General features: G+C 36.8%; 1 protein-coding gene across 3 annotated transcripts; it reads right to left on the bottom strand.

Moving 5' to 3' along the window:
• Nucleotides 1-587: 587 nt before the first annotated feature.
• LOC125854367 (histone acetyltransferase HAC1-like) lies at nucleotides 588-21,650 on the bottom strand. 3 transcript variants are annotated; one of them, XM_049533897.1, is made up of 18 exons: nucleotides 21,457-21,650; nucleotides 19,776-20,088; nucleotides 18,388-18,511; nucleotides 18,001-18,271; nucleotides 17,376-17,888; nucleotides 16,772-17,206; nucleotides 15,502-16,628; nucleotides 14,134-14,430; nucleotides 13,072-13,350; nucleotides 11,587-11,715; nucleotides 6,497-6,697; nucleotides 6,246-6,388; nucleotides 5,831-6,143; nucleotides 5,155-5,294; nucleotides 3,751-3,829; nucleotides 3,262-3,654; nucleotides 2,104-2,321; nucleotides 588-937 (listed from the first exon to the last, which is right to left on the bottom strand). In XM_049533897.1, the coding sequence occupies exons 2-18, from the start codon at nucleotides 19,964-19,966 to the stop codon at nucleotides 823-825; spliced, it is 4,968 nt and encodes a 1,655-aa protein (XP_049389854.1). In that variant the 5' UTR covers nucleotides 19,967-20,088; nucleotides 21,457-21,650; the 3' UTR covers nucleotides 588-822. The 3 variants fall into 3 exon arrangements, with proteins under 3 accessions (XP_049389854.1, XP_049389853.1, XP_049389852.1); XM_049533896.1 differs by having other exon boundaries at nucleotides 15,502-16,622; nucleotides 17,992-18,271; XM_049533895.1 differs by having other exon boundaries at nucleotides 17,992-18,271.
• Between the last annotated feature and the right edge of the window lie 666 nt (nucleotides 21,651-22,316).

Raw genomic sequence — 22,316 nt, forward strand, 5'->3', positions numbered from 1 at the left:
ATAATAGTAAGTAAATACTGTCAATATTGCACATTCACATAGAGTGGAGTATTTGAACATTTCATTTTTTGCTTGTTTAAGAGGAACATGAGTAGAACTTCATAAGACACTCATTTCAAGTCTAGTGGCTGTACACTAATATAAATAGAATTTTGTTGGTCAAGCTGAGGAGGAATTATGGTTGTTTCTTAAAAGGAAAAACATAAGTAAATAGTTACACATGTAGTAGACATTTTCTGCTTGCAAAACAGAAGCAATATATATTAGCTACTTGTAACTCTTATCATCTTTAAATATATTTATCATATTATAGATTATAATATAATATAAGAGAAACATCCACAGAACCAAAATCCAGTTTGAGAACTCATGGAGTAGAAGGGAGCAAAACAATTTTTACTTAACAAAAAGGCTAGTTCTCCCTCCCTTCCCACTGCAAGCTCAAGTTAAATAAGGAAAGCTATATTACATCTGCCATCAAATGATGGCTACTTATGGTAGAATGAAATCAAAGAATCACCTATGTGCCACGTGCAGGTGGTGCTCGTAGGCATTCTATACTACCATGGAATGGTTGTCAAGAGCAGCTAGGTTCTATAACCATCATTATAGAAGTAATCCAAAGCTGTGCCACTGAAGGAATCATTAGAGTCATGATAAACCAGACCTGATCAATTTCTTTTCCCATGGGAGAGCATATTTTTATGGATGAATACGCCCTGTATGCATGAAGCAGATTTTGTGTGTTCAATGATTCCACGCTTCCATAGTCCTACCTCCAATAACACCAGCACCATGCCTATTGAAGTATGTACAATATCTTCAACCAGAACCGCCTGCAACTTCTGCTGTACGCTGCCTCATCATCTCCATGACAGCAGCTCTCCGCCGAGAATCAGCCTGCTGCTGCATCCTCCGCAAATGTTCTTTCAAATCTCTGTATAAAGGGTAAAAAGATAGCAAAATTTACATCGATAGTTGATATTCAAAAGTAAGAACTGCCAATGCAATAGGTGCAGAACATGATTCATTACAAGTCAGGAGTGGTGGCATTGTTGCTAGAGATGTAGAAATAACAATAGATTCCTCAAGAATAGATTTAGGTAAGACCTCAGAGATATCTTGTTTATTGTACGTTTCTCATCTGAGATATCATAAAAATGAGATATTTCATTAATGTATAAAGTGCAAGCCTTTTCTTAAACTGAACATGTCTGGGAATGGAATAACCAAGGGCATTCAACTTGGAATCCATAGATCACCACAAGAGATTACATAATTGAGTGTCAACCTTCTCCTATTGTGGTCGGGCCTTTTCATCTACCTCACTAGTCTTCTTGGTTAAGTAATCTTGAATACCTCGACCCTTGCACTACAACTCATCCGAGGAAGCCCAAGTTAAATAGTTTGAACATGCCATTAAGAAATCTGAAGTAATCATAACACTTCAATTTCCAACTCCCATATTTTTGGAACTAGAAGTATCGAATCTAAGAGACATGATTGGATTGAAGAGAGTACTAAGCAAATAATCGCAAAATATTACTGGGAAGGTTGTTGCCCGAAACTGCACAAAAAAGGGGAAGGTCTGTAAATCTGGTTGTCAGAACTGCTTGAGAAAAGATGGGTTTAGGTCGAAATCACCAAGCGCACCCCAAGAATCAGAAGCTAAAGTTGGCGGAGAACTCATCACGTGCTCAGTACGTGGATCAGAAGCGCCGCCGGAAACTGTTGTTGCCGGGGCCAGAGAGCGAGAGGTGTCTGGTGTTGGAGGAGCTAACTGGGCTTTGCTGTCAGAGCTTTCAAAGCATCGTAGTAGTAGTATTATTTTTCGCAAGTTAGTAAGTTGCATTAATGCGGACAACCACTTGGGTCACCAGAAAATTGTGGTGACTAATTTTCTTTCTAGGAAGAGGCTGGTATTTTTGCACAATGATATTCTCTCACCAAGGCTCTTCTACCATGTGAGAAGTAAAGACACGAGACATTATTAGGATGTGTATCTATATTATAGTTATTCATAATAATCCTTTTCCACGTGAGACTATATACATTAATATTCTAACAGATCACAGATATCTAAGGAAGCATTAGCCAACAAACCTGCATCGCGGAACATGACATTCAGATACCTTGCATGCACGAGCATGCAATTGAAGGAGATACCACATCTTCTTACAGAGAACACAACCTCCAGAAACTCGTATTTTACACTGTATACCATGGCGGAAAAGCCCCTTAACTTTGCGACAGTTCACATATGGACAATGAGGAAAGCGACACTGAGAAGCATGCACCAGAAGCTCAAGCATCTTCTTAAGCTGTAGAGTTGAGGGGAGAAATCATGTCAGATCTCACATCTAGTATATATTTTTAATAAAATGAAAGAAAACATAATCGAGTAAAAAGAATTTTCATTTATATATAAACAGAACCATCTATACCACAGATGATAGTTGAACTGCAAGGTATCATTAAATCATTGTTCTCTTTATCTTTTCCATTAGGATAGAGAACAGCATCTAATACTTTTCTATTTCATATGAATTTTAAGATGTTCAATCAAAAAACTTCCAAGGAGATTTTGGAAAAGAATAGAAGTTGTCAAATATAACTTAGAAGGGATTGATTTCCTTATATGATTATTGGCATTTCACAATGTAGGAGCTAGCTTTTGGATTGATAAAAGCCCAAGATCCATTTCTTATCATATCGAATAAAATTATATTTACTTATCAAAAGAGCTACTTGGAGAATTGAACAATTAGTCTCTTTTGGGGCTATTTTGTGGAAATAGAATAATATTACATAATGTCAAGATATACATAAGAATACAAGATCACTTTTATTTTTACATTACAACTTTTAATGAAAGAAGTTAAATCCCTTTTGATGACATAATTGGGATAAATTGACAGGTTATGCTCATCAGTCATCAAGCAACATCACTACAATGTTCTTACTTTTGATACCATCTTGGTGCGTCAACTATGAAAATAATATTTATTCGTCCAGAAAAAATATTTTGTGGAGAATGGTCATAGGAATTTTTCTGAGAAAGAAAAGGTGTAGCATTTAGAAGCTGCAGTGGACTACAACTAACATATGGTGATTCAAAGAGGATGAAAAAACTCCCAAAGAACACAGTGAGGTAGGTGCAAGGGATCTAGAACTGACCGAAAAGTTGTATAGAGGACTTCAAAGACTAAACGTAGGAAGCAGGAACAAAACCACAAATTACATTAAGGGCCGAGAATGCACCTGTGAAACTCGTAGTTGCCTAGCTTCTTTATTCTGTGCATCACGCTCAGCCAAGGACGGATGCTTAGTCAACTTATGAGGATGATCAATCCCACCATCTTTCTGGTAACAAGCATTGCAAACATCATAATCTGCGCAAACTTCACATCGCCAGCCTTGACCAGCTTCTATATCAAGGTAACAAATGTTGCAAGTTGTCACGAATGCTGGTGCTGTGGGATTATGAAGATGGTAAAGGACCATCATCGAGGAATGTTTAGCACGCCTGAGGGTATCATATTGGTAATGATTTCCCTGACAAAGGCTCAAAAATGCCTGTCTTGTATCAAAAAACTCACTCTCGAGAATTTCATCTTCATCCTTCGTGTCATGAGGTACCTCCTTGATTTCACACTGGAAAATTTCATTGAAATCTCTTAATCATGGAAACACAATACAAGTTCCAACTTTGGGCGGGGAAGGGTGGGGGGGGGGAAGAGAAATAGTTACTTGATAAAGAGTGTGCTTGTCCTTTTGATTAATAGGATGTCTTTCTCTATCTTCAAGTTTTTGCTCAATTTCATAACACCTGAAACAGTACCAATAAAGGCCAAATGTTATAAGGAAAAACACTAGGGAATAAGAAACTCTCTCTCAAATGGTATCTCTTACGAATATTTTCATACACCAAAAAGAGTATAACAAAAACAAAATGCAATGCTCCCTTTCTGTTCTTTCTTTGGGATCCTAAAAATTCCCCAGGTTAATTTATCTCTCTAATAACTATATCAAAAAACACACAATATAAAGACTCGGAAACCATATGAACTAAATCTACCACGGGGACGGTGCAGCAAAATACTAAGCTTCTTCGCATAACATACTTTTTATGGGACAAATCGGTATATTGGGTCTTTATAGATGCTCTGTAGGAAAAGATTTTATTCTATATTCTCTACCTTCTCAGCATCAAAATTTTCCACTTCAATCAGTAAATATATTAATTATACACTATCTTTCACCAGAAGGGGAAAAGGAAGGTGGTTGAGAGAGGGGGGAAGGATAGTGTCTCAACACCACAACCAAAAATTGGTCCGTGAAGTTCTGCTAGCTAGACAGCACCCCCACCCTCACCCCAACACCAGCAAGGGTTTTTTTTTATTCTCTGCCAAGAGATGGATTGTTGAGAAGGGGATCTATTCAATTCCTTCAATGGGTCTGCTAAAATATATTTTCTGTGGCATTCTGTTTGAATCCAGAAATGGGCAATCAGTTCAATACAATGAACAATCGGTTGGCTTCTAGATTGCAAAAGACAACATGCTCAAAAAGAGGCAAATGACACTACAACCACCAAATAAAACCACATATTCTAACTCATATGTCCTGGTGAAACACACCAATGATGAGAAAGTGGAGGTGTTTCATTTAATGAGGACTTGTACTGCAAAGAGTAGAAGTCCAAGCCTCATAAATGAGAAGACGTATATGCTCTGCGAATGCCTAAAGAGGAATGACCAAATGACAGGCAAAGCTAGTTGCTTTAAAAAATTTAATTCCTGTCTTTGTTTATATACTCTTTCCCGCTTTGAACGTTGTACTGCGTCTTTTCTAGCCTCATATACCTTTCTTCATATGAACACTCTGGCTGCCTCTGAGATCTCATAAAATAAATAAATTTATAAACAAACAGTTGGAGTTGCTGGTACTAGCTCTGATATATATCCCTTTAAAGGACTTGGCATTAAACTAAGACTTATATTCATTCTTCATGAGTGGAGGAAAAACAAAAACAGTTCATTTTCTACAAATGAAATTTTTACTGATCCACATACAATGTTGCAACAAAGCATGATTCTATAACAACCAGGAAATTTTTACAACTCTAAGCATATAGAGAGATGAGATCCATACTTGTCACAAAGCTGAAAATTCTCGCATTGCTTGCACTCCCAACGATTTCCAGAAACCATTAGACCGCAACAATGGGTACATGCATGCTGTAAATGAACCATAATAAAATCCTCCTTCATTGGAGAAATCGTTTCACCGAGCTGTGGCAAGTTTAAAAAGAAAATGGACAGAGTTAAAAGTGCAGATTAATGGAGACAGGCAGTATGATCATCAAATAAAGAAGAATGGAAAATAAAGCAAAACAGAAACAAAACACTACACACTAAGATAACAAACGAGTGCAACAATTTTTTTTAAAATAATAGTGTCCATGCCAACTTTTGCGCACACTCAACTATTCCATCGAGTGCCAGCGACCTCGCACCAGTACAGGTTTGAGTAACTCTACCCACCAAGGCATAGATGCAGATAGGAAGAAATCACCAAGCTTTTTGTCACTGCTAGGGTTTGAATCCTGGTCTCCCATGGTTTTCAGCCACTGCATTAATGGCCAAACCTTTGGGTGAAATAAGGAGTGCAAAGTTCACTCTAGAGCACAATACTAAATCATAGTTTAATTTCTCGGAAGTTGCAAGCCACAACTCCCATATTAACAGCAAATCAATCAACCAACTAGCCAATATATAGGAACTAGAAGGACAATGAGTAGACAGAGATGTTTAGCAATCAAAATTACTTTTTGCATTAGAAGCAGATCCTTAGATGTATTCCCAGAAAGATCAAATTGACCAGATGCTTTCAGAGTTCTTTTTGTTATGGTCTTCCTTATAGTTCCTTTTTTATGCTGCTTTCTCCCATCCTCTTCCTGCTGAAGTTGATAAATCATATCCTCTGCAGCACCAGGCCAATAGTCACCATCAAAATAAGGCAGACGAGCTGCAGTTACTTTAGCTTTACATTCGCCCGTGGATATGAAGAAATGGTTGTATAAATTAGTGAGCTCGACAACTATATTTTGCTCCTTAGCTTTTCTTAACATTGATAAATACCTGGAATATGAAAAACACTAGTGTAATTAATAACAAATATGAGAAAATACACCTACATACAGCAGTAGGTAATCTATATAAAAAAAACATTATTAAGCTCACCACTCTCTGAGTTTGTCAGATTTTGGGGTCTTCTGAATTTCGGGATGGCAATATAATATATAATCTTCACCCTTAAGTGGAGGACAAGCCCAAATATAACAACTCGTGAAACCACGCTTTTTGCAATATTCTAGATATCCAATCTGAGTGGAAACATATATACATATATATATATATATATATATATATTAATATACAAACCAATAGAAAATATCTAGAATCAGCAATTGGAAGATGGGAACAAAGATTACCAAAATTTCATGGTACACAAATGTGCGGAGAGCCTCTCCAGACACTGTTTTGATCTCTGGCCTGAAATATTTAACAGAATCTAGATACGAGAGATAAACCCGGCGATGATTTGGCTGTGCGCATTCAGATCCAAATTCTTGAACATACATGCCAAAGAGGCACACCTCCACACCTTCAATTCTCTGAAATAACAATAACACCTGAAGAAAGCAACTTTTCAGTCCATATTCCAGAACTCAAATAATTATCGCCAAATTGCAAGTGGAACATAAAAGACAAGACTCCTATCTGAAGATAATGCCACGATTTAAACATATTGAGACATAAGAATGTCTGAACATTACCGTTTGGCATGTCATTAATCAGTAAATAGTCGTATTTCAGAAACAAGCTTTGAAACTTGGCCTCCTATGCTCAAATTATGATCCATACTTTCTAGGATATCAAACGTCCCCCCAAAGAACACCTTCTTCATGATGGAAATGGAGGAAATTAAAAAAATTGAAGGCTATTCAAGATCAGGAGGGAATTTTCAGACAATATTTCGGGTCATGGAAGATGAAGCAAATGAATATGTACGACCATGAAGGTATCACTTTTGCATGTGAAACATCTTTTCTCTAATGGCACACCAGCCCTAATCTCTATATATAGAACGGTAAAGGGTCAAACATACCCATGAACTATTGAAAATAGACCACTTTTACCCTTTGTTAAGTTTTGGGGTCAATTTAACCCCTGCCGTCTATTTTGGGCACCAGATCTACCCTAATGTCTAACAGCCAAAAACATCCCTCTCTTTTAGTGGTCATTGGATCGCCACAAAAGGGTTTTGCGGTTAAAAGTCATCACAAAATTTAGTTTTGTTTTCTGAAATCATTTCGCTTGCATTTGGCCATAGATTTCCAAATATTTTTGGCAAATATTATTTGGGTGAAAATTTGGTTGAAATTTCACCATGTGTATGGCCATAGTATTTGGGAAATATATTTCGCTTTTTTAGAAAAAATATGATTTATACCCATAAATTTAAAGAACTATCAAAACTAACCATAAGTTTGTATTATAAGTCAATTGGATCTTCGTTGCAAGAAATAACAAATACTGTCCATGACACTGGAGCAATGTGGTAGTTTAGAGAGAGTGCAACAAGCATCATTCCATATATCGTGAAGTAGACAGAGCCGATTGTTCATCATTTTCATCAACAACCATATCATCACTTTCATATTCATTGAATATTTCATCACTACTTTGGTGTTCACGTAAAAAATTATGTAATACAGCGCAAACAACTACTATAGAGGGTGTTTTTGTAAAAGATAAAAGTTTGGTGTATCCCAAATAATGAGATTTGGCCCAAATACTAGTTTTTTCTAGTATTTGGGAATTAGGATTATTTGCCAAATAATGACAAATTGTATGGACAAACACTATTTGCCAAATTTTTTGCCAAAGTTTACTTGGGAAATCTATGGCCAAACGGGTCCTTCGTTTTGGCATCTACTGAGTAATATATTTCAATTGATATAGTACTTACCAATGGAGTGAAATGTTTTAAAAGAGAAATAACTATTAGATACTATTTTTATTATTAAATAGGAAGATGTAGTTTTAGTCCCTGAGTTATTGCCTAATTCCGATTTTTGGCATCTACTATTTCAATTGATATAGCACATTTAACCTTTCATTAAATAAAGTGTGTAGTTTTAGTCCTTTAACCTAACTTGAAGCTAACACGTCAACTTTTAAATTCTTTTGTTAACCACTTCAGTGGAACACATTTAGCGGTAGGCTAATTAGAGTTTATCCTCATTTGCAGTTTCGTCTTTCTTGCATCGAAGACATGAAATCATGGAGAACAAAACAGTTAAGCAGACCTAATTATCTCAAAACTAATCACATTAGTAGCTGTCTTTCTCAACAGTAAAAACCAGTAACCGAAGATTGTAAGTTGCAACACAGATCTATTTCAGATGATGCACCATCTGCTTAACTATTTAGTACTAAAAGAAAGAAAATCAACGTTAAAGTAAGATTGTAAATAAAATCACATAAGTTGAACTACTAGTAATAGTAAAAACTAGTCTTGTTTTAAGAATGTTGTTATTAATTATGCTACTGTCCAGTGGAACTTGGCACAAAAGTTATTCGCACATTACGATTCTTCCTTATTCTTTGACTTGACTGATTATATTGTCATAGCTAAGTTAACTACAAGGAATTTATGAAGCGTAAACTCTGAGGCTCTTAAGTAGTATGCTGCATCTCTTTCACAACTACGAAAGTAGTCTCCATTGAAGGGGATATAGACAGAATAAGAAGTTAACGGTGTTAACATCGAATGAGGTTGAGGACTAAAATTGCAAATTTTATTTAATTAAAGGTTATATGATCAGCTCATTAACACAAGGACCAAAAATAGAATTAGACAATAACTCAAGCACTGAGAGCTCTGAATTGTTTCGTTGCTAGACATAAGGGTAGATGTGGTCCCAAAAATAGACAACATGGGTAAAATTGATCCCAAAACTTAACAAAGGGTATAAGTCATCTAATTTTCAATAGTTCTGGGGTATTCTTGAGCCTTTTCCATATATAGAAAATCGTTTTCTTGTAATTCTATTAGGAAACAAGGACATGCTCCCATACAACTTCTATGGCGTGACTAGTAAGGAGCAGAACCTACTTCAAGTTTGAAAATTTGATGTTGGAAGTTGAGGGATTTGTTTATTAATGTTTGGTGGATTCCTTTGTATAACGGAACAACAGACTATATCTTGTCGAAAAAATTACAACTTTTTTTGACACTAGTAACATTTGTATTTCAGTCGGTACTTAGGTAGTACTGAAAAGCCATACTTACCAAAAAGAATAAAGAGGTTATGGTGTTTCCAGTGCTAAACCAAGCTCTAGATGGACCCTAAAACATCTAACCTTCTGCAAGGAAGACTGAGGGAATGGAACAAAAGCAACTATGGAAGTCTGGGAAATAGGAAACAAACTCCTTCCACAAGGTGCACAATTGGATAATGCAGTGGAAAATGATAATATTCAGGAAGAAGACTTGTTGGTCAGAGCTAATTTACTGATGGAAGTAGAGATAACGCCAAATACAGAGAGATTGATGGAAGTAGAGGGAACGCCTAATCAACATGCACAAGGATTTGGGGTAAAATGGAGATCAAGTGGATTTTCTTTGACATCAGCACAGTCAGTTATTCTGTTCTTGTTAATGGGACATCAGTAGATTCTTTTGCAGCTCAAAGAGGATTGCAACAAGGAGATCCTATTTCTCCTTTCTTATTCCTATTGGTGATGGAAGGTTATAGTAGAATGTTGATTGTTGCATATGTAAATTGGCAGGATAAGAGATTTCAAAGTCAACCATAGCAGTCAGAATCTATTGGATGTTTCACATTATTGTATGCAGATGATACATTGGTAAGTGTGTGATGCAAAGGTTGATCAACTTAGGCATCTTGTTATTAACGGGAGAAAAAGCTTCTATTTTGGATTACCTTTAGGGGCCAAGCATAGAGCCGATAGTCTATGGGAAGGGTTTTTACATAAATGTGAAAGAAGGTTAGCAAGTTGAAAGAAGCAGTAACTATCATTGGGAGGGAGACTGGTACTAGTCAACAGTGTGCTAGATTCACTTCAGACATCTGTGATGCCTTTATTTTCTAAACCTGATAAGCTCAAGAAAAGAATTGACAAGATAATGAGGAAATTCTTCTTGACCATAATATAAGGACAACTGAACAAGGACATTTACTTTGGTAAAATCGAATGTTCTTACGAGGGAATCATGCCTCTCTTAAAAAAAAAATAGAATCTCAGACTTCAGAATAAAAGCCTGTGGAGGAAGTGGTTAAGGAGATGTACTCAGAAGTAGATGCCCATTGGGTTGGTGCGATTAAGAACAAATATGGAGCAGAGGAGCAATGGCGTACTAGAGAGTTAAAGCTGCCTTAGGTGTTTTAATTTAGGAAGACATTAGAACCCATTGACCCTGCTTTAAGTCTAAAATAGGGTTCAAGGTGGACAATGAAGTGAAGATCTCCTTCTGGAAGGATAAGTCAAATGGAACTGAGCAACTGAAGAGCCAGTTCCCTGATTTGTTCATTTTTTACTGGCAGCAAATAATTCAGCTTCTTTGGCAGACAATAAGAGAATAGGAAGGAATATCAGCTCCAGAAGGAATCTCAACGAGCAATGAGGCTAACAGTGCTGTTGAACTTTTCAACCAATCAAATCTCAGTGACGCGGAAGATGCCATCAGATGGTTGCTCAACAGCAAAGGAATGTTTACAGTGTCTTCTTGCTACAGAGATCTCACAGGAGAAGTGAATCTAGAAAAGCCTTGGCCTTGGAAGCAAATCTGGAATTATAAAGCTCCTCTCAAGGTAACTTGTTCACTTGAATTGTGAGCAAAGAAGCTTATCTTACTAATGACAATCTACAAAAAAAAAACCTCTAGCTCAATGCAATAAATGCCTCCTATATGGATTGCACTGCAAACTTACCACCCAACTGTGACAGATTTTTTCGGAATATTACTGGTCAGCATTGAGTCATGCCTAGTTCAACAAGTGAGTTGCTGAGATTCTGGAACAGAAATGGTCAAAGGAAGAACAAGCATAGGCGTAGGATCAAGGGCCCAGCATCATTTGGTGAACTATTTGGACAGAGAAACAGTGGATGTTTCAACGATTCTGCTGATTCTATAGTAAACATGAAGTTTAAATGTGTATTTATTTGTTTCGCTCATGGTGTAGATTGGAACATGTGAATAATGTTGAATCAGTTATGCAGGTGATACAATCCCTAAAAGACTAGGAAATTAAATAAAAACAGGCATGATTTGCTGTTTTTTCTTCTGTAAATAGTGTACCGGCTGCTACAGCACATCCTTTGTTGCTTATTTTCTTTAAAATCATCTTACCTTTTCAGAATAAAAGTTATCGAGATACTCCTGCAACTAATTCTCAGTATCATAGTGCCAGATAAAGATATGTGACATTCATTCAAATCATTAAACCCGAATTGACATTCATGAGCATGATTCAGTTCTGCTTGAAGGTACCTTTGATTTATACGGGAACTCCAGCGGATAGTTCTCTTCCTGAAATATCTCAAGAAACCGTGGTTTGACTTCTAACTTTTTGTCCACTGATGACACAATTCTTACAACAAGTCCTTCTGCTCCAGGAACCTGCAAACAAATATAAGAAGAAGCAAAATTAGGAAGGCACAAGTGAACTTGTTAACACCACTGCCAAATACTAAATACAGAAACAGAAGTTAGAAAAAGCTAAAGATGATATTTTTTCCCAATGAGAAAGAAGCATTGATGGATAAAAGGCTGACAACAGTTGACTTGTTCACTAATAATAGCTCAAACTCCATGAGCTACAGAGGAGATGCAAATTCACTTACAAACATCTCCGACACTTGTAGCTGCAGATCAGCACCCTAGAACTTTAATTTCTAATTTCTCCCTCTAGAAGACTGGCCCTAATCAACTGGACTATAACAACAATACAGGTTAAAGTGACAAAAGCAGCATCCACAGAAAGAATCAGACCTTGATTGTGGATGTCTGGGCCTATTAATTTTTATATAATACGACTACCCTCCATGGTTGAAATGGAGAGGTTTTAACCGAGTGTTATGTGATAAGGATGCTTACCAAAGTAAAAGGTAAGTTCTATCAAACATTTATAAGCACAGTAATGTTATATGGATTGAATGTTAAATTGTTAAATTCAACAAATCCACAAAAACTGTATTCCAAATACTAAGATGGATGTATGACCATACAAGATTATAAAAAGACTAAAAGTGATCACATTCGTTAGAAAGTGTAGGAAATACTTATTAGCACCTATCAAGGATGAAATGAGACAATTGCTTGAGATAATTTGGTGAAGGCATCAACCTTCAAATGCACCAATCAGTAAGTCGGAAACTGTGGTGGGTGAAGGTGTTTAGGAGCACAAGCAAGACCTAAAATCACATGGAAAAGTAGCCTCAAAGGGCCTCCAATTCCTTGGAATCCACGCAAACTTCGTTAAGGATAGAGCATAATGGAACAAAAAGATCTATAAATGATATCAATTAGCTGGGTATGTGTTTTAACCATGTAAGTATGTGTACTTTAGATCCTATGCTTTCTAGGAGTCATTTGTTATAAAGTGATAAAGTATACTGGGGTTTCCCCCAATTTCTAATAAAATTATTTACCTAATCAAAAAAGAAAGTGATAAGGTTTTATTGAACGTTTAGGCATGCTATCTAGAACTGTTTTAGCCCCAACATAGAATTTATGTCATTATAAATAGAGAGAACTTCTAGAACTTTTTTATTTATTTAATTAATGCAATTTTGGACTGAGATTAATTTAAATGGACAAACATGGTCAGTCGGAATTCACATAATCAACCCCAACTTGTTTGGAACTGAGTGCAGTAGTAGTTGATGTTGTTGTTTACTTATCAGAGGAATCAAGTCTCAATGCATTAATCATTTTATACTGCAAAACATTAACAAGTCAAGCCAATTGACTTACCTCATCATAACCTTTTCCTTCACGCTTTGCTCTTTTTTCCCGTTCCTCCTTCAAACTATTAGCTAATCGTTTCTCAATGTGATCGCTGAGAGTTGTTTGAGGCAGATCTTTTGCTACAAGAACAGCACTTTGTGGTAAGGGTTTGCGCTCACCTCTTTCAACTTCTGCTATGTAGCAATTGGGACAGGTATATTCAGCTTGCCCGCCATCATTCCTTCTACCATTAAATAAAGCACAAATCTGATGTTGCCAAGCTTCACATTTATCACATTGCACCCACTGCGCAAAGCAGTAACCACTTATGTAACGGGACCAATAAAAATTAAAACTAGAAGAAAAGAAACATGTTATTGACAAAAAGCATCGACCATACAAGTTTCCAAACCCCCATTTCTACAGTAAACTACTGAGGAAAAACTGTGTTGTGCACAGGCCCAATATTTGTTCACAAACTTACATTTTTAAGTGGTTTTAGTTAAATGATTTAAAATTTTCCATCTCAAATAAGCTATATATATGTATATATGTGTGGTAGTAAATCATCATATTTAGTGTACAATGAATACCGAGAAAATTACTAATATTGGTAAATTTTAAGTGGTGTTGATTAAATAATTTGAAATTTTTGCTCTAAAATAATTTTATATATGTGTGTGTGTGTGTGTGTGTGTGGTAGTAAGTCATCTCATTCTTTTTTCTCGCAAACCTAAAGTGAAGGAAGCCATTGGGATGTCCTTCATCGACCGTCAATTTTTTACTCGAAGTAGTTACAAAATTTAAACAAATATTAATAACATTCAAAATAATAAAACTATAACTACATGACATGAATTTAAAACTAAAGGGTGTAGCTAAAGTAGGTCCCGCAATTTTGGAAAAGTTGTACATATTTAAAATTAAGTGAAACAAAAAAGTTGTTTTTTTTTCTTCTTCCAAAAATACCCTTGTTGAAGCAGGCAGGTCGACGGATTGCTGTCTTCTTCAGCCTCAACTCTCTCTTATATAAAAAGAAAATAAGATACTATATTTGTCAAATAAAATGCAAAGAGTCTAGAAAGATACCCATTCTTCAGTCTCCTCATCATTCCTCTTTTTCTCCATCCTCGCCTTTGGAACACTGGTTCCATCAACAACGATGGTGTCTCCACGGGCCTCATTATAACATGGAATGCAAAAGTAGTGTCGTGTATCACCGGCTCCAATGGTATAATACATCGCATTACGTTTAATACGAGCACCACATGGACTACAATATATGGGTGGAGGTTCAAAATTTAGTTTCTCAACTGCACATAACTGACAAGAGTTTTCACTCATAGAATGCTCCATTGCTTGATTTTTTTCTGCTTTTGCTTTGCTCTGTCAAGCAGAACAGAACAAAAAGGAACAAGTTTACTCATACAGATTAGAAATAAAACCAAACATGTCACCAAAATGAAGACCATATATAGCAACAAATCAGCCGCTTGTCAAACTACATGCACTGAGGATCAATAGAAAAAGAAATGAGCGGTAAACAGTTTTATTGAGTCTACACGACATGGTAGAAGGATTACATGAAAGAAGTTAAAATAGTGCATTTCCTGTAAATAGCATAGCACTTCATTATCATCAGCAACTCTTAGTTAAGCCTTATAGTACTTGACATTTTTTTTTGAAACAGGTAACTTTGAAATAGTACTTGACATTTGACAACTACTAAGGTCTGACAGATCTTATTAGGCACTTACTGACTAGAAAGATAATTAGACACATAACTACCCGAATTACCCATTGTTCTTCTTCCAACTTCAGCTAGAGGAAAACAAACTATTAATTTTAAAATATATATATTTATAACAATGGTGTTATGGGGGAGCTTGCCTGGCGCCTGCTCCTCGACTAACCTACCAGGCACCTGCTATCTCCAACCAGTACAAGTACCACGTAACTTCGTCAGGCTTAGAGAGAAATAAAGAAAGCATTTTTTGGCTTCTGCTAGGATTTGAACCCTGGTCTTCCATGGTCTATTCCAGATTCATTGACCACTAGGCGACACCCTTGAGTGCTTTCAACAAATTATGAATGATCTGACCAGCAGTTAGGAAAGCAACCGCATGCTCTTGACATTGAAAGAATCATTTCAGATCAAAGAAATATAAATCTCACTTCACAGTATGCCTCATATCTTTAGAATACTTGGTCAAGGTGTAGAAATGCTAAAAGAACAAAGAATTTCTGAAAACATGTTCTCTATTTAATCTTTTAAGCAACTCAGGCCACTTCTTCATAGGGAAGGTTACCGAACATCCGGATTTTTAACTAACTGGTTATCAAGTTCTTATCTAGAAAAAGAAAAGAAAGTAAAATCACTCATTTAAATGACAATTTCTTGAACAACCAAACTGCACAATTCCAAAATGTAGCGTGCCCGAAATATATTTGACTGACCTGGCCTATCCATTGTCTCAGACCTTTAATGTGTTCCCGGACCTGCTCTGGGGTAAAAAGCTCCATCATCGAGACACCCTTTATTTTAGGCTTCCCAGATTTGGATCCACTTGTACTTTCAGAGGGCGCTGATGTATTTTCCTGTTTAGGCTGATCTATGTCCTTCTCAGTATTAACATTTTCCTCCTTCACAAGACAACCTGGAGTACTTGATGCAAGAGAATCACAAGCAGGCCCTTGGGTGTATTTATCATCCAAATTATTCTTTGCTATATCAGTACTACCAGGACCAACTTGCACAGCATTTGCAAAAGCTTCCATCTTTACTTCAGTGACTTCAGCCTTCATTACCACAGCATCATTCTGTTCAACAAACTGAGTATCTTGCAAAACATTAGACTCACAGGCCGAAACAGGCACAAAATTTTCAATTTCCAAGATATGAGGTTGAGAAGATGGCTCTATCTTCATGCGTTTAAGAGAAGGCTGCAAATCTTCTGGAGTTTTAACTGCCACTGGACTTGGGTTGCCAGTCAACTTAGAAGCAGTTTCAACAGCATCATAGGTTCTACAAATACCATTGAGGGAATTTGTCAAATCAGAAATATAGCCAGGACGACCAAAAACTTTATGTTGTGTCTGCATAAATTTCTTGACTGGAATGCAAACGGGACAGTTTACATTCTTGCACTGCCTATAATGATTAATTAAAACCTTTGTTTCAGGGCACCGAAGATACCGGCAATCAAATTTACTGCATCTTTCCATATGCCTCAATAGTTTTTGTGCATGTATGCAATTGGTTTCAGGGCATTTTCCTTCAGGAGCAGAACATCGACGTGCATGAATCAAAAACAACAGCCACCTCTGCTGATTAACATACTGCCGTTCACGAGGAACATTACCAGATCTGCGCATGGCACTGCTCGAATTATTGGTTTCAACTATTCTATTAGCAACAGATTGACTGGCCAAAGATCCCCCTGTAGATAAATTATTGGGCTGAGCTTCCTCTTGCGTGGAAGTTCTCTGACGCAATTCCTCTTGAGCATTCGGTTCAAAGAAGCTACCTGGTATCTGAGACCCATCTTGAGATTTCGGATACCGTTCACCCTGCAATACTGCACCTGCATAAACGCTGTTAGAGAGATGGCTTAAACCAAGAATCAGCAATAAGCTAGTTTGGACGCAACATTGTTGCATTGGATCTGAAGACTGAGAAAGTAATGAACAGATGGATGCTGGCTAAATTAGAGAAGCAATTGATTACCTTTAGATTGCTCTCCAACGGTTTTCTGTTGAAACTGATTTTGCAAGGCTTCATCATGATTTTCAGGCTCCGATTTTACTTGAGTACCAGGATTAGATGGCTGCTGAGCTCCAACAGTACTGCTCCTTAATACAAGTTGTTGCTGCTGACTTTGTAGCTTCTGTTGGGATAAATGTTGAGCAAACTTATGTTGATGCTGAAATTGTTGAGGCTGCTGTTGATATTGTTGAGGCTGATGAGAAGATAAATGGGCATCTCCCAGATAATGCTGGGACTGAAAGTTCATCTTCTCCGATTGAACGACAGGTTGAACCTTTGCATTTGGCATCTGCAGAGAGGCAGTCAAGTTTGACGTATTGCTCATCAAAGGGGAGTTTGTTTTTGACATGGACTGTAAGGCTACAGCACTCAAGCTCTGACTACTGATGACTGTGCCTGCAGAAGACACAGGAGTATACAAGTTTCAGACACTTAAGTTTCAGTTTGCTAATACCATATTTATCACCTGTTATCAAAACAATGAAATACTTCTAACATATCAAAATATGGGAAGTAGCATATTGCAGGAATTAGCTTAAAGGTATGTGTTGTGCTGAGGAGTCACCTTGCATTTCTGGTCGCTGATGTTCATCAAAATGTTGAGGTAGCGACTTTGGGGAGTCTCCATGCATGGTAGCGGATGTATAACCCTCAGAGGTTGCAGGACCATTCAAATGCTGCAAATTATTCCCAATCATTCCAAGCCCCTCATTCAGAGGCGCAGTTGACTGTACATAGGATCTATTCTGCAATCCTGACCTGATTCCACCACCCATATGGCTGCCAAGTGTATGCAGTATACGGCTGTTTTGACCAGAAACATTTTGCTTTTGTTGTAGTGTCTGCGACACGGTTGTGGAATCAACCCCAGAAAAGGCAGCACCACCATTAGATGATTCCAAATTGATGTGAGACTGTGCACTGGTATTATTATTGGACTTATCACTATTACTAAACCCAGGAGTGGGAATCATTTGGCTTGTTATTCTTTGTCCACCCATGGATGGTACCAGGTTGTTCCCACCAGAATTGATTGAGAAATTGGATGTAGACTGCTGATATCCATTTGCCAAGGGGCCTGCAAGGATGAGTTCTGTTACACCAGAGTGAAGTAAATATCTTATTATTTGGAAAGAAATAATGCCTAAAAGTAATATCATCAGCATAAATAAATGAAACACCATGCATACTGCCAGAGGGGAAATTGGTTGTCCGCACGAAGTTTCCAGAGTTAACTGCAGAGGATGTAATAGTACTTCCGGCAGTCACAGAACTGTCGACAGATGATGTCCCAATAAGGGACACATTCAAACTTCGAGGCATGCCTGGAGTTGGTATCATTGTACCAATGGAGGCAGATGAATTTATGTGGGAGAATTGTTGGCTATGATTATTCCGAGGAAGGCGTTTAATCACAGAAAGTAATCGGTTCTCCAGAGTCGATAGATCCATATACTCCTCCTAAAAGCATGAAAAAGATGAAGCATCATTCACAAAATGAATATAAATGACTTCCCATGATAGCACAATTTTTTACGTCATACTAAATAATAAACAAAAATGGAACAGCAGTAAACCTTTGTCGAAGCACTCTTAAACAAGCTTTCCTCCAGGCGTTTAACTAGATCCACAATCCTCTGATGTTGCATCTCCTGGATTTGCTGCTGCTGCTGCTGCTGCCGCCGAATGAGATAATCATAGCTGGACAATAGAAAAGTTGTAAGGTTCGCATCAGCTATCATCAGTTAACTCAGAAGCAATGCGGAAGAATTAATTCCATGAAAAAGAGATTTAACAAATAATTGGGAAGTTTGGAAGAAGAATCATGAACAATGCAAAAACAAGAGCATCTTTTTGGACCAATTGAACAGAGAGTACATTATGGAGAACCTGAAAATAATGAACCAATAAGCTCATTAAACAACATAATTCAAGTTGTCAAAAGCACCCAAGAAGCTTTATACGTTCACACACCATATCCCTGTGCATTTATAAAGTGTTTATTCTCATGTGCAGGACAGTTTCAAGTTCTTAAAATACCATGCCGGACATTTATTACTTGCTAGAAATACATTTTCAGATGGTTTGCAAAAGAAATAGAGGGATCAAAGGTATGTATTCTGCAGAAACCAGAAGATCTCATGCACCAAGTTGGCTTACCCCACAATAAGTAAGGTCAATATTGATTTACTTCTTAAGCTCTTAAGGGGTTACAACCTCCCAAAATCAATCAGTGTTTGGTAATAAAAGAGCAGATTACAAACCCCACCACAAGATTTTGCAATAGCTAAACACCTCAAACTACTCTCTTTCATCATATTCTATTGTTGTGTCTTTTTATCAACTACGTACTCTAGTATTTCGAAGTTGAAGTCCTTTCTAAAATTCCTAACTAAAAATACTTTTATAAGCTTTCCCAATCAAAACAGAACAATAGCTTGTTGAAGCAGCTTTCAAGAGAGTCGGTGCTTTACATGAGCTAGAGAATGGCAAGGGACCCAACAAACGAAATTTAAACAGTCCGTTTTGCCTCCCTAAAAAATCAATGCGCAGAAGACTTGGCTTTTCATATAATCGTACTGGAGTAACTTAAAGAGCAAAATATGTGTATCCAACCTCTGAGTTTCACATATGACCTCCACCAACAATTCTTTCAGCATTGAAGTAGACTTAGTTATCAAAGAAAAATGTGTTAAAATAATGCAAACAAAGTTGGTCATTAGTAGCTCTTCACCTCAGCCTGAGTCTACACTATCCAACTCCACACATCCCCCCCTAATAGGATTAAGGAAGAAATAAATTGCCTTAAGAAAATACTAATGGACGCCTAGATATATAAGACATATTCCTTTTTATTTAGAAGGAAAAATGATATCTTCCTTTGTTGATCAAGTTCAAAAAAAAAAAATCTTCCTTTGTTGATTTTAAGATCAAAAGAAGAAAGACAAGAAATATAATATCTTACATCTTTCGTGAAATAGATCTGCGAACTCTCACGAGCTCAGACTCCATATTGGGTATAGTACGATGAACACTTGGATTTTGCATCTGTGTAGGAGAAGGATTTCCATTCTGCTGGGGTAGCCCAGGCAAAGAAGTGCCACTTTGATTTGGAACCTGCCCTGAAATCTGCCCCGACATTTGCTGAACATTCATTTTTTTTCTTGTATCTTTTTGGATAAGCTATACTTCATAAGTGGACTATCAGTACCCATTCAAATGATTGAGAATCCCACACATCATTACCTTTTCAATCAAATTCGAGAATGTTGTAAAACCTACAGTTGAAATAATACCAAAGATTTAAAGGGAGTCTGTCTAGTTTATCACATTATCTAAAAGATTCCACGAGAAATTGCAATCTGAAGGAGGAAATTCGCAAAAACAGTAGCTACAACATGGTGCAACTGATAAGCAAAAAGAATAACAAAAACCAATTCTCGTGTATCTGAACAACAGGGTAAGGACAGGAACAGCAATACATTCCCAGAGACCAGGACGCCAACTAACTTCATCACTAAACAAACAGACTCTACACATAATTCAAAAGAGTGACAACATTGCATAAATTAAACAAGAACAAAAAAAATACCAACTAATACTACACTTGACTCCAAATAAAAGACAGTGAGTGATCATGTTGCTCATTCCGGAGCTGGAAAAGAGATATACAGGAGATGTAACCAAATTAAATTTAGATCACTGTGTATGACATGGATATAAAATAAAATATATTATTTATGCAGTTCAAAACACAGTCCAAGGAACTGATGCCATGTTTGAACAACGATTACATTAACCATAATTGATGATCATTTATATTCACCAAATCCAAGAAGTAAGATGGTATAATCACTTAATCGACAGGTGTATACTCAAGAAAGAGGCCCCCAAGGAACTCTCTAAAGCCGAGCTTCAGTAAAGCCCAAACATTGGTGCAGAAGCTTGATCAAGCCCCAATATCACCTCAAGTTTCAAGCTGGACATAACTGTTCAACTAATTTAAACAACTCAGCCAATGTGAGCTTCCAAAGTACAGCCGTTCCAAAAACCAGGTAAACTATGAATATTGTGGCAAGTCAACAGCTAGAGTAGAAATAGTCAATGATCAATCCTCTGATCACGACCTTACAACAACAATATATCCAAAGAAAAACAGGGAAATTCTTGAGCCAGAGCGGAAAAAAGGTACAAGCAAAAACAAGCTCAGCTAATTAAAACTATTATAATAACCAAATGAAAGATGAAAAAATTATCAGACTTAATACATGAACCTATAATCACCCAAGTGGGTCTGAGCAGAGTAGTGTGCAGGCAAACCTTACCCCTAAATGAACTTAAAAACACAACAAAAACATAGCTTTCTTAATCAAATTCAATGAGGGCATAAAAAGCCCTAATTAATTTTTAAAAAAAAATCAATTTTGAACATAGGAAGAAAAAGCCACTTCCATAGAGAGGAACTGAAGAAAGCTTAATCCAAACCCCTATATAAAACATTCCATTACATTTTGAATTTCAAAATTCCTGCAAAAATCACTGGAATTCCCCTAATTTCAGTACCGACAGAAATTGCAGAAGTTGTGAAGAATCAACGAAAATTCAAGTAGATTTTTGGGAGACGAAGATAGGGTTAACCGTCGAACCTTCGAGATCGAGTGGGTGGATGATAGAGCTACGCCGGCGGCGGTGGTGACGATGATTATTACGGCGACGGTGAGAGACAGCGAGACGATATACAGAACAAAGAAGGACTTTACGGGGATGGCGAAAAGTTGAGGTTTGGAAGACTATTGGGGGTAGATTGTAATTTTAGCTGCATGTCTCATTGGTTGAATTTAGTAGTACTAATATAAATGTTGGAATTATTTTTGGGATATAGATGTTTGAAAAAAATTTACCAAAAAAAAAAATGTTTTATAGGATACTATTTAAATATGAAAATTAAAATAAATTATAAAAAAAAATGCAAATTTAGTTATAACTTAAATTAAACAAAATCTATTTTGTCAAACCAAAAGGAGTATATAATTGATGACATAAGTTATAATTTGGTATGTCATTATAGAATTACTATTTTTGTATTGTCGAGTCATATGTCGATTTCGATATCTGAAAGAAAAGTTGTCTGGCTTCTATTCAGAGCAAGCATTGTAACCATACCACTATAAAACAATTCATAGGAAACAGAGCTAGAAAACGACATTCGAATAGCACGAGACTTTGTCGAGTCACGTGGTCGACTTCTTTATAGGAAATGACGCCCAATTAATACATACAGTCACAACGTCACTTAACTAAAAATCAACCTTCTTCTTTTCTTTTTCTTTTTTATGAAAAGGAAAACCCGCAGCCGCTACCCTTTGGTTCATTGTGTAGGAAAATACTCAAACATTGAGGGTTTCACTTTAGACACATGTCTCTGAGATAACCTTATGTCTCTCACAGCAGGTTCATTTCATGTTATCAACCTTGAATGGCTGGCATATTCCTAACATGAGTTTTA

Source organism: Solanum stenotomum, chromosome 2 (assembly GCF_019186545.1).
Source record: "Solanum stenotomum isolate F172 chromosome 2, ASM1918654v1, whole genome shotgun sequence".
Classification (NCBI taxonomy): Eukaryota; Viridiplantae; Streptophyta; class Magnoliopsida; order Solanales; family Solanaceae; genus Solanum; species Solanum stenotomum.